General features: G+C 44.5%; 1 protein-coding gene across 11 annotated transcripts in view; it reads left to right on the top strand.

Annotated features, from left to right (window-relative positions):
• The first annotated feature begins 720 nt into the window (after nt 1–720).
• ABI1 (abl interactor 1) overlaps nt 721–10936 on the top strand; it is an 85096-nt gene continuing 74880 nt past the window's right edge. For 9 of the 11 annotated variants that reach the window (XM_049798354.1, XM_049798350.1, XM_049798348.1 and 6 more), the window contains exon 1: nt 773–1000. In XM_049798354.1, coding sequence (XP_049654311.1) covers nt 884–1000 — 117 coding nt within the window. In that variant the 5' untranslated portion in view covers nt 773–883. Of the gene's footprint in view, nt 1001–10936 lie in introns of all 11 variants that reach the window. The other 2 variants (XM_049798352.1, XM_049798356.1) reach the window with 2 other exon arrangements.

Here is a 10936-nt window from a genome sequence, read left to right as displayed (position 1 = left end):
CCCTTATCTTCCACACCTTTGCAATAACCTGAGGCGGCCCTGAACGATGATTAACAACGGAGGCAAAAGAGTGGCAGGAATAATGTGTTTAACAACGGATGTAAAAGAGTGGCAGGAATAATGTGTTTACCTCAGCCAAATTTAAGTTCTTCTTATGAAACTAAACCCAGAAAAGCGCTAATTGTCAATTACTAGTTCTAGACAGGCCTTCACAAAGATCTACGCAGCTTAGATTCAGTATTTCTCCCTCCCCCTTGGGATAACTCGCTGGGAAGGGACTATTTACCCCTGATCGTGATGCTCCTATCGTTTCAGCAGTTTTGTTGTCATCTTATGAGATTTCTAGCCTGACGTGAGGCTGGATAACCAGTGCAGCGCTTCCCTCCCAGCCCCTTATGGCTTCTCCTGAAGAGAGGTGCTGCCTCAGGGCAGCACTGGTGGGGCTGGGGCTTTTTAGGAGGGGAACGAAGGAAGAACACAAGCGTATGCCCTCGTCTCTAGACGCCCAGACGAGCAGCCCGACAGCCCTGCTGCCGCCCTCCCGCCGCTCTCCGCAGCGGCCGGGCGCGGCAGGCAACCCGGCCCACCGCCATCTCCCCGCCACAGCCGCCCCGCCTCAGCCCGCGCATGCGCCCTGCGCGGCGCGGCACTGCCTACAGCTCCCAGCTTGCTTTGCAAAGCGGGGGTGGTTTTTTTTCTTTTTTTTTTTTTTTTTCTTTTTTTTTTTTTTTCTCCTCTCCCCTCGGAGGGGGAAGGATGGGTGGGGAAAGAGAGAGCTCACGAAAGCGAGGCGAGGAGGAATCCCACAATACCAGGCGGGTTGCGAGCCCGGCGCTGCCGCTGTCTCTTTAATGCAAGAGGAAGCGATGAGGAGGGGTGGAAAATGGCAGAGTTGCAGATGTTGCTAGAGGAGGAAATCCCTTCTGGCAAGCGGGCTCTGCTCGAGAGCTACCAGAACCTCACTCGAGTCGCCGACTACTGCGAAAACAACTACATCCAGGTGAGGGGCGGCGGGGCAGCGCACCGGGGCCGGCGGTGGGGCGGGGAGGCTCGGCTGGGCTCGGCTCTCCGGTGCGGGCAGCGGGGCCGGAGCCGCCTGAGGGGCAGCGCGGCGCCCGGCAGCCCCCGCTGCGGCTCCCCGCCCCGCAGCCGTTCCCCCGCGTTTGCCTTTTCTTTCAACTTTTTCCAGCCGAACGACCGGGCTTTCCCCCCCACCCCCCCCCACCCCACCCCCGCCCCGCTCCGGAGGGGAAGGGAGGGGGTTAGTATGTCAGTCCGGCTCGGAGGGTGTGTCTTTTTTTTTTTTTTTTCCCCCTTTTTAATTTTTTTTTTTTTTTTAATCTTTCCTCTGTATTTATTTACTATGAGTCACATCCCGGAGACCTCCCTGGGGTGGGGTGGGGGGGTGAGGGGGGCGTGAGGGCCGTGGTGAGCCCTCTCCGTGTGGCCGGCTCGGAGCCGGTATCTCAGGTTTCCTCCTCGCTTCCCGGCGGCGCGGCTCCCTCCTCCGGGGGAAGCCGGCGGGCCCCGGGGTGGCGGTTGGTGACGGTTGCTGAGGCGGGCAGCGCCGCTCCGCGCAACGCGCCCCCCCCCTCCCCCGTCCCCTCACCCGCGCGCCTCACGTGGAGCGCGAGGCGCGGGTGCCGGCCGGCCCCTCCGCCAGAGCCGCGCCGGCAGCGCGGGGCCGCCATCCGCAGCGGCGCGGCGGCGGGCGTTTGGGGAGCGGAAGGGGGCCCCGCACACGCGTGACATCACGTAATTCAGTCATCGGGGCGGGGGGGGGGGAATATCCGCGGTGGGGACCGTGCGCCGGGCCGAGGGAACGGCGTTCTTGGCGCGGCGCGCCGAGGGTCCGCATCGCCGCAAGGAGCGGTTTGCGGGGGCAGGAAGCTGCCCGCGTACAGGCACCGATGTGCGAGCGTGAGGTGTTTCAAAATGGCAATCCGTGCCTCTCGCAGGCTTCGCGGTTCAGACACCCTACAACAATAATTTCAGACCGGGGCTCTGATGCTGGAGGAGGCTCCACCGGTTGTAGCGTGTCTCCACCAGTCGGTGTGGATTTTTTTTTCTTTCCCTAGGTTGCCAGTGCTTCTTGGCCTGGCTTTAAGTCAATTTTTGTGAAGCTGCTTTAAGGGCAATCTACTATTATTATTTTTTCAGGTTTTGCAGCACTTAACTAGGTCCGTATATTTGGTCATACAGATGTGTATACAGAACCGTCCAGAGATGCTCAAATTCAACTTTTTTTTTAATAAAAAAATTCAAGGGAAAAGCAAATAAACTCCACTTTACTTACTTGTAACGTGAACTTGTTGAATCTAATGCTAGGCTACCTGTGATGAGTATTTAATACAGGTTATTAAATTCTCTGGCATCCATCGTTGTTGGTAAGCTGTCTTACTGGTTTCAGTAGTGGAGCAGCAAATTTGAAAGCACAGCTTTAATAATATGAAGTGATTTATTTTTTTTTTAAATGAGCTACTTGGATTAAAACAGCTCTAAGAAGCCATATTTTTTAGATTTTTTGCGTGTGCGTGTGGTATGTGAGGTAGTATGAGTTAATGTCTATTTACTCTTCCGAGTTGTTTGCTCCACCCAAAGAAAGCTGCTGATATAAATGCTTCTAAGAGGCGAGGTTCATTTGGTTTTACTCATGGGAAATATGACAAATACATGAACATAGAAATTGCAGCACAAGTTTTGACCTGTCTCCTGCTCCTGACTCTTTCCTTATGTCAGAAAGTTACAGAGAATCTTCAGTTACATAATTTTCTTCAGAGTCCTAAAACTTGATTTTTCTTTCTTCAAGCAAACAAACCAAAAAACCCAACGTTTGCACTAGTTCCCATCCGGTCATTTAGGGTGGGTTTTTTCGTTTTGTTTTGGTTTTTTTTTGTCTTAATTTGGTAGCTCATTTTCACCTCGGGTATCAAGGTCAGCTGGATGTGGGATTGGTACAGTCTGTTTTATCTGTGTACAGCTGTGTTTACCCCTTTTGAAAGGAAGCTGGATTTCTGAAATTCCTAATGAGGACTTGCACAGTAGCTTTGAAAAATGTATACCTCGCTTGTATTGTACATGCATTGTACATTTACTCAGTAAAAATGGCAAATATATTGATAAAATTACATGTATGTTTTTAATGTGTGATGGAGGTGGGTTTTTTAATCAGCACTTTGTATAAAGCCATCTGCTCTCCAGTTGGACTACTGAACAGATTATACTTCCAGTGCCTGTGGTGAGGCCACTGCAGGATTAGGCAATATGACACAGGGCACTGGGTTATGAGATTTGGGAGTGTGTGTGTGTGTATTGTGGGATGGGAAGGGAGGGAAGGCGAGGAAGAGGCTTAACCAACACATAATACAAAGTGTTTGTATTTAATGTAATTGAGCATTTTATAAAAAAGGCAGGCCGGAACAGAGAACCTGGCCATGAAGGGAGTATTAAAATAGTTCAGAAGTGGCTACCATTGTAACTTAACCTGTAGCACGTAACTGATTCAATCTGGCCCCTTTGAGTTTGGATAGCTTTGAATTTGGAGAGTTTCCTCCCTTTCTGTCGGAAAGGTTGTGTTCCTTAGTAGGAAAACTTACTGTGCGCTGTCACCAGCTCGGCGTTGTGGCACTGAGGTGGACACTTGTGTGCTGGTGCTAACAATTTATAGTAATTGTAATAGCACTCAGGTATTTATTCAGAACTCTTGATGTTCTCAGTCTTATGTTCTATATTCTTTGCTCATTTAAGCAGGAAAGTAATTTCCCACCCCCAGTATTGCTGTGTTCAAATTATATCTGTATTTTTGGATCTGAAAACATTACGAATCTTGTTTTGCCTTTTTCACTTAATCTGGAAATAATTCTAATAAATTTTCAGTTGTGCTGATTTTTTTTAAAGAGAATTTGTCTTCAGTGTCTTTAAGGATTCCTTATTAAAAAAAAAAAAGGGGGGGGGGGGGGGAACCCTCACCTGGGTGGAAATTGGCTCTCCAGTGGTGAATGTAGCTCTATTAAGAGTAAGCATCCTTTTACTGAAGCGTTTAGGAAAGATCACAGCATTCGGGATTCTCAAGGTGAAAACTGGGAAGCAGTTTCTTGCTAAGGCAAATCCTGCCTGGCATTCCGATTTATTCACGGACACAGTTTGCCCTCCAGACCATGTGTATTCTGGTTATCTAGAAGGTTTATCTGATAGGAAGGGAAAAGAATTCGGGAGAAGCAGAGCAAGTAAGTTTCTAAGAAAGACCTGCAGTGCTAAAAGGAACGTACAGTATGGTGGCAGTCTTGGGTGGGGGGATGGGAGAGGGAGAGAGAGAAAAAAGGGAAAGGAAACCAAATGTAGAAGTAGTAATTGAAGGAAGTTGTGATGTTATTGGTGGGGATTTTGGCTTTGACTGGAAGGGAAAAGGCGTTATAAGTACACTACGGTATTTAATCTGTGACGATTTAAAATTGTTATGTTTCTCGTTGCAAGCTTCAGTGACAAGCAGGTAGAAAATTAAATTTCTGTTTTCTCTTAGATCAGAGACTTAAACTCTGAACAGTTTTAAGAGCAGGATTTGAACCTCAAATCTTTAACTGGAAGCATGTTTTTTGTCTCCTGAAGTAAGTTTTCTTGAATACAGAGAAATAACATTTTTCATAATATTTTTCTAAATATGTTTTTCTGGCACTCTTTAGAATACTGGTATGACTCTGTTATGATGGAGATGTTTGCTTGTGAATTGGAATACCTTTATAATAATGTACAGTGAGATTAAGCAAGGGGAGGAGTGGTAAAAGTGTCTTATAAGGGATATAAACTTCTTCATGGATGCCATATAAATGTAAGTTCCAGTACCTTCCCCAAATCCTTTTGCCCGCAAATAAAATCTGGGACTAGCCCCTTTCAGTGTGCGTGTAACCCTGAAAGGTTATCTGAAAATCTGTAGCATGAAGCTGAAGATAACTAGTGAGGAATTTCATCAGTATCCCAAACAGTATGAACTTTATCAGTACTAATACAGAAATAACATATGGAGGTAAAGCACTTACAGATCTTATTGTGATTCATCAGCTGAAAATATTAACTTCCGGAGAGATTTTCCAGTCAGTTTCCTTGCTGAATTGAATTATTTTCATTTTTTTAATGAACCGATTTACAATAACTAGCTTATGAAGCATTAGAATGACACAGGAAACCAGCATCTCCAGTGTTACTGCACTGATGACTTCCTTTTGAACAACTTCAGTCGACTCTTCAGAGGCCTCTCTGTGCTATAAAAACACTGCTTACAACTCTCCCCTACTGACTAAATTAGATGTTTCTTACAGTCTTGTTTATGCATAGGCAGATAACATAGTTTTTGTCAGTCTCTTTGCTTCTAGACCACTTGGGAAGATCCATTTGTAATTTTTTTTTTTTAAGCTCAGATATGATTTTAATATGACTGTGAGAACCTCTAAATGAATGGCTTGGAATACGTACTACTTAAGTAAATTCTGATCTTGATGGTGTCTAGTGGGTAGATTTAGCAGCTTTAGAAAATACATTAAGTGAAAGACCTTTTAAGGAAGTGAGTGCTGTGTTGCCTAAATGTGTGTTTTTTTTGTTGTCATGTAATTTCCTTCTGTAGCTTCCAGCTGGTATGTGGAAACTGAACGGTGGGTTAACAAGCTATTTTGTGTAAAATAGACAAAACTAGGGACAAATTTCAGTTTGACTGCTATTACAAAAAATTTAAAGTCTCTTTCCAGTTGGTAGAAAAATAAATGTGTGGGGTTGGTTGAGCAGGTGTTGCATGCAAGAAGTTTCACACATCCTTACATTATCTTCCAGTATGCATATAGGAATCCTTTCTGTTTGATAGTTTGGATGTTTTGCAGTTCCTATACAGCAGATAGTATGTACTGGAAAGGAAGTAACTTTTTTCATGCTGTTTCTTTTTCCTTAAATGTTGGTAACTGCTCTGACACTTGGTTTCCTTGCCTGGTGTGTGGAAAGTGGCTTAGCTTTAGTTCAGTACAAAGAAGTTCACTCAATGTCTAATTCGGGAAATGACCTGCTTTAAAAGGATAAACTTCTTAAATTGTCACTAATACAAATCTTTTGCATGCTGTGAGAACTTGCATGCTTTTATGTTCATAGGTTAATTAGTTTGTATTGAGAGTAAATACAGTTGTTCCCCCCCCCCCCCCCTTCACTGCTAAATTTGGAACATTCTACAAAAAAAAGGCAAATTAAGCTAGTTCACTTTCTGTAACACCAAAATATAACTCAAAATTAGAGAGCTTGAGAGCAATGAGATAAAATATGGATGTACCATCCACTACGCTTTGTAGTCTTAAATCATATTCTTAAAGAAAAGGTGTTAGCTTATACTTTTAAACACTGTTCTTTTTTAAGGTAGTTTAAGCCAATGTTTGCCATCAGTGTAAAAGGCACTGGGTGTTCTGTGTGCGTGGTTTTAAAAAAATAATAATTTTGGTACAGGTTGGTGGGTTAGGCTTGTAGCTCTTCTGTGCTTTGTATAGGTCTTGTGTTCCAGTGCATTGCCTGTGTTTTGGAAAATACAGCTGTATATTTAGCTTGGAAGCAGCAATAAGACAATAGTGCAACTTCACTGAATCAGCAAGCGATGACTATGTGTATACAGGAAATGGATCCTAGAGTGTTCTATGTCTGTTTTGTGTCCAAAGGAGGTAGATGATATGAGACCAGCTTTTTCAAATTTGAAATGTTTCCATTAATTTTGGTATATTTGCTTTAAGAAGCTAGCAAGATGTCAGCTGCTCTTCCTGCTACATTTTTCACTGGTATTTCAGCAGGTGGTTGTGTCAGCACTGTGCTACTTTAATCAGGTGAAGTGGATTGGGATAAGCTTTTACAGGTGCATACTGCTTCTTCCACAAAGGAAGTGCTGTCTGCTCCCTTCTGTTTGCACTTACATTGGAAGGAAGAAGCCTGGGTTGTCTGTTGTCAGTGTATGTTAAGCTTGATCCTTGCTCTCTGTGCTGCACTTGCTGTGTCCAGCCCTGTGGAATTGTTGGAAGGAAGGAAGAAGACATCATGAGTAAGAGGGGCAACTGTCTAATGCTTACCTCCCTCAGATCTCTGGGAGCTTGTTGCAGAAAGTATCTCTTATGGTGAAGAGAAAATAGATGGGCCTTGAGGAGGGCGCATAAAGTGGATCACATTGTAATGAAGGTAAGAGTGCAGGAACAGGCTGTGTACAAGTAGGAAGCATTGTACCTCTGAGGTCAAAGTTCCTGTTAGTATCTGTGCTACTGATCTAAGTTTAACAACAAAAACCTCCAAACTCTGAAACAAAAAAAACCTGATGCAACTTCCCAATATCTTTGTTCAGTATTTTGAACCATCTTTATTTTATAGAAGCATAAATGGAGGCATAGAATTTATAACTGACTCATGGAAGGTCATATAGGGACATGCTGTCAGATTTGGGAACAGAACCCGATTGTTTGGACTTCCAGTGCTGTTCACAAAGGTTGCCCCCGCCCCCTTCCAAATTGCCTCTGTTGTAGTATAACACAGCAAGAAGTGCATATCCGCAGAAATGCAGAGACAGTGTCCACAGAGACAGTGCAATGAATCCCTTGGGAAAATATGCACCTGAAACCATCATTGAACTCATTAGCAGCAATTAATTTTTGAAGAGTTTTACGTATCTCCTCTCATAAGAACCTTGAGATTCTAATTTTTGGCTTTGCAAACTTCTGGAGTTACATAATGCTCACAGTACTGTCTGTCTGTGTGTTGGTGGCTTGCTCTCTCTTGGCGGAGGCACTAGAAGATACTACTCTCTTTCTCGTTAGTGAAAGCATCTGTGTTTGACAGTTCTAGTGACTGAAATCTTACTTATCTGCAGAACAGTGTGGTGACAGCTGTGTGGATGAAGTGTCAGTTCTGGTGTAGCAAGGCATCCCTGAGAAATAGGAGGGTATCTTGCTTTCTCTGTGCCTGTGTTCGGTCCGTAATTAGTAACTTGGAGTTGAAAGGAGCATGGTGTGGTTTTTATTTGTTGTTACCTGGTAGGAAATGACTTGTGGGCCCTCAGTTAGTCAGTGTCCAGGCTTGTTCATAATTACCTGAGCATTCTTGCTGTCTTCAGTATTTGTGTTACCCAGAGCAGTGTTGCTCTGATGCTACTCCTTCCACATCCCCACCCTCCACCGCAGCCAAATCTGATCACGGATGACAGAGGCGGGTGGGCTTGGTCACAGGGATCCTCCTTTCCCTCCACCCCCAAGTAAAGGGGAAGTAACTGCTGCATTTGTAATAGCAGATACGGTGCCTCAGTGTGGTTCCTCCCTTTTCCTGACCTTGCTGGTGAGGCAGCTGCTGCAGAGAGAGACTTAATGTCTCCTGTGGGTTGTAGAAATAATCCTTTGCAGCTCAAAACTTGCACAGAGCCCTTGGGGGCCAAGATCAGGGTGGTGTGGAGAATAGGTCATGATGTGCTCCTGAACAGAGCTCTGTGAGCAACGTGTTATAGAATCATAGAATGGTTTGGGTTGGAAGGGACCTTGAAGATCATCTAGTTCCAACCCCCCTGCCATGGGCAAGGACACCTTCCACTGGATCAGGTTGCTCAAAGCCTCATCCAACCTGGCCTTGAACACTTCCAGGGACGGGGCATTCACAGCCTCTCTGGGCAACCTGTTCCAGTGCCTCACCACCCTCACAGTAAAGAATTCTTTCCTAATATCTAATCTAAATCTACCCTGTTTCAGTTTAAAACTGTTAGCCCTTGTCCTATCACTACACTCCCAGATAAAGAATCCCTCCCCATCTTTCCTGTACATTCCCTGTAAGTACTGGAAGGCTGCTATAAGGTCTCCCTGGAGCCTTCTCTTCTCCAGGCTGAACAACCTCACCTCTTTCAGCCTGTCTTCATAGGGGAGATTCTCCAGCCCCCTGATCATCTTCATGGCCCTCCTGTGGACCTGCTCGAGCAGGTCCAGATCTGTGTTATGTTGGGGGCCCCAGAGCTGAACACAGTACTCCAGGTGGGGTCTCACCAGAGCAGAGTAGAGGGGGAGCATCGCCTCTCTCGATCCGCTAGACACACTTCTTTTGACGCAGCCTAGGATGCGGTTGGCTTTCTTGGCTGCGAGCGCACACTGCTGGCTCATATTCAGTTTTTCACCCACTAGTACCCCCAAGTCCTCCTCCTCAGGGCTGCTGTTAATCCACTCATTGCCCAGCCTGTATTTGTGCTTGGGATTGCCCAACCTATGTGCAGGACCTTGCACTTGTACCTGTGGGTGCCTTTCTTCCTTCACCTCCAGCCTGTCAGCATGCCCTTCTGACTGCGCTGGAGGGGCTTAGCTTCACCGGCTTAGGGCCAGGTAGAGAAATAAAAGATACAGCACTTCTAACAGGTGGGTTCTTTGAAGAATCCATTTATTGTACAGCAAATGAAAGCTGAACTCTGAATAACTTCTTTCAGTATTAGAGGGAGTTTGTTTGTGTTTTTTTTTCCTTGGGTTAATTAATAACAGTATAGATGCTACCTCTGCTTGAGACTATGCAAATAGTGTTACTTATTACTTATGCAAGCCCTTAATGCTGTTACCAGGAGCCACACATGCTTTGCAGAGTGTAGATTTGTTACTATGATGCCAATATTTTAGAAGAAAAGGAGGAGTGGGGAACCCTGCTTGAGAATTTCAGCTGGGAGTGAAACACGAGTGCATTGTTTTCGGATAGAACTTGTAAGATTCAACAGTCTGTATTAACATGAGATGAAATTGGTAGCCAACCTGCTGGCTAAGCTGACAAAACAAATTAGCTTTAATCTGAAAAAGATTGACTGCTTACAAGGTGACTTTAATATTCTTGTCTAAGATTCCAGACCAAATATGTTTAGTTAGTAATTGCTGGGCTTGGCAAACTGAAAAAGGCTCTGAAAATCAAAACTTCTTTTGGTTTGGGCCTCTCCTATGATAAAGTGTCTTCATAACAGCTACAGATGATGTGTGCCGTACTGTATCTTCTGCCATCATGGAACATTCTAAAAGAACAGTAAAGATTGTCTCTTTTGCACTGAGATACAGCTTTCTTATATTCTGTATCTTAAGATCACAGATATATTTGTGATAGTGTCATCCCTCCCTCATCCTTCCTCCTTCCCTCTCCAAAGAGGCCAAAATACTCAACTCTGTGTACTTTTTCTACAGTAGAAGTTAAAGAGCAAGCATGCTGCTCTCTGCCTGAGGAGGCTTAGATACTGTAGTGATGAGCATTTAAAGAACTCATGGGGAAAAGACTTCACACCGCTTTCCTAATTTTATTGTAACATCAAAGACAAATAGGAGTAAAATGTGGTACTGTTCCTACTTTTGTTAGGAAAGCAGGGAGGCCTCTCAGAACTCAGGCAGAGGAGGCTTACTATAAGAGATGCTGGTTTGACATCCTTAGAGTTAAACGTAATGTTCTTACTGGGTGGTCTTAAGGTTATAAATAGTTCCAAGAAAAAAAATTGCTTGTTTACTACTTGAAGCATAACAATTCTTTGAGATCCTTGGAAAAGAATTGAAGTGTAGGCTCTTCTGGCTACTTTCACACCAGTGTTTCTTATGATAATGGTTTTTCTAAGCTATACTTTATCAGGTAAGTGTGGGGGTTTTGTTGGCTTTTTTTGCCAGCTAATCTTTCACCGGGTGCATATCTTCACTTTCATCCTCTGATCTCCTTTTTGTACTTTGGGGTCAGAAAATCTGCCAACCAGTATTTGTCCTGTGGCAATCATTGTCAGTTGAGTATCTTATTTGACTTTATTGTAGCAGGTGTGCTACAAATTAATACTTAAACTGTGGTCTCCATGCAGTAATTCTGTGTTTTCTGGAGCCTAAGATAAGAAAATGTCTATTTGTTTTATGCTGACAAGTGAAGAATAAGGTGTTCAGGCAGTTGCATCGGACTACTGTAGTTA

The sequence above is a fragment of the Accipiter gentilis genome, chromosome 4 (assembly GCF_929443795.1).
Source record: "Accipiter gentilis chromosome 4, bAccGen1.1, whole genome shotgun sequence".
NCBI classification, from domain to species: domain Eukaryota; kingdom Metazoa; phylum Chordata; class Aves; order Accipitriformes; family Accipitridae; genus Astur; species Astur gentilis.
The sequence above is the reverse complement of the archived record's forward strand: the minus strand, read 5'-3'. Positions and strand labels throughout refer to the sequence as shown.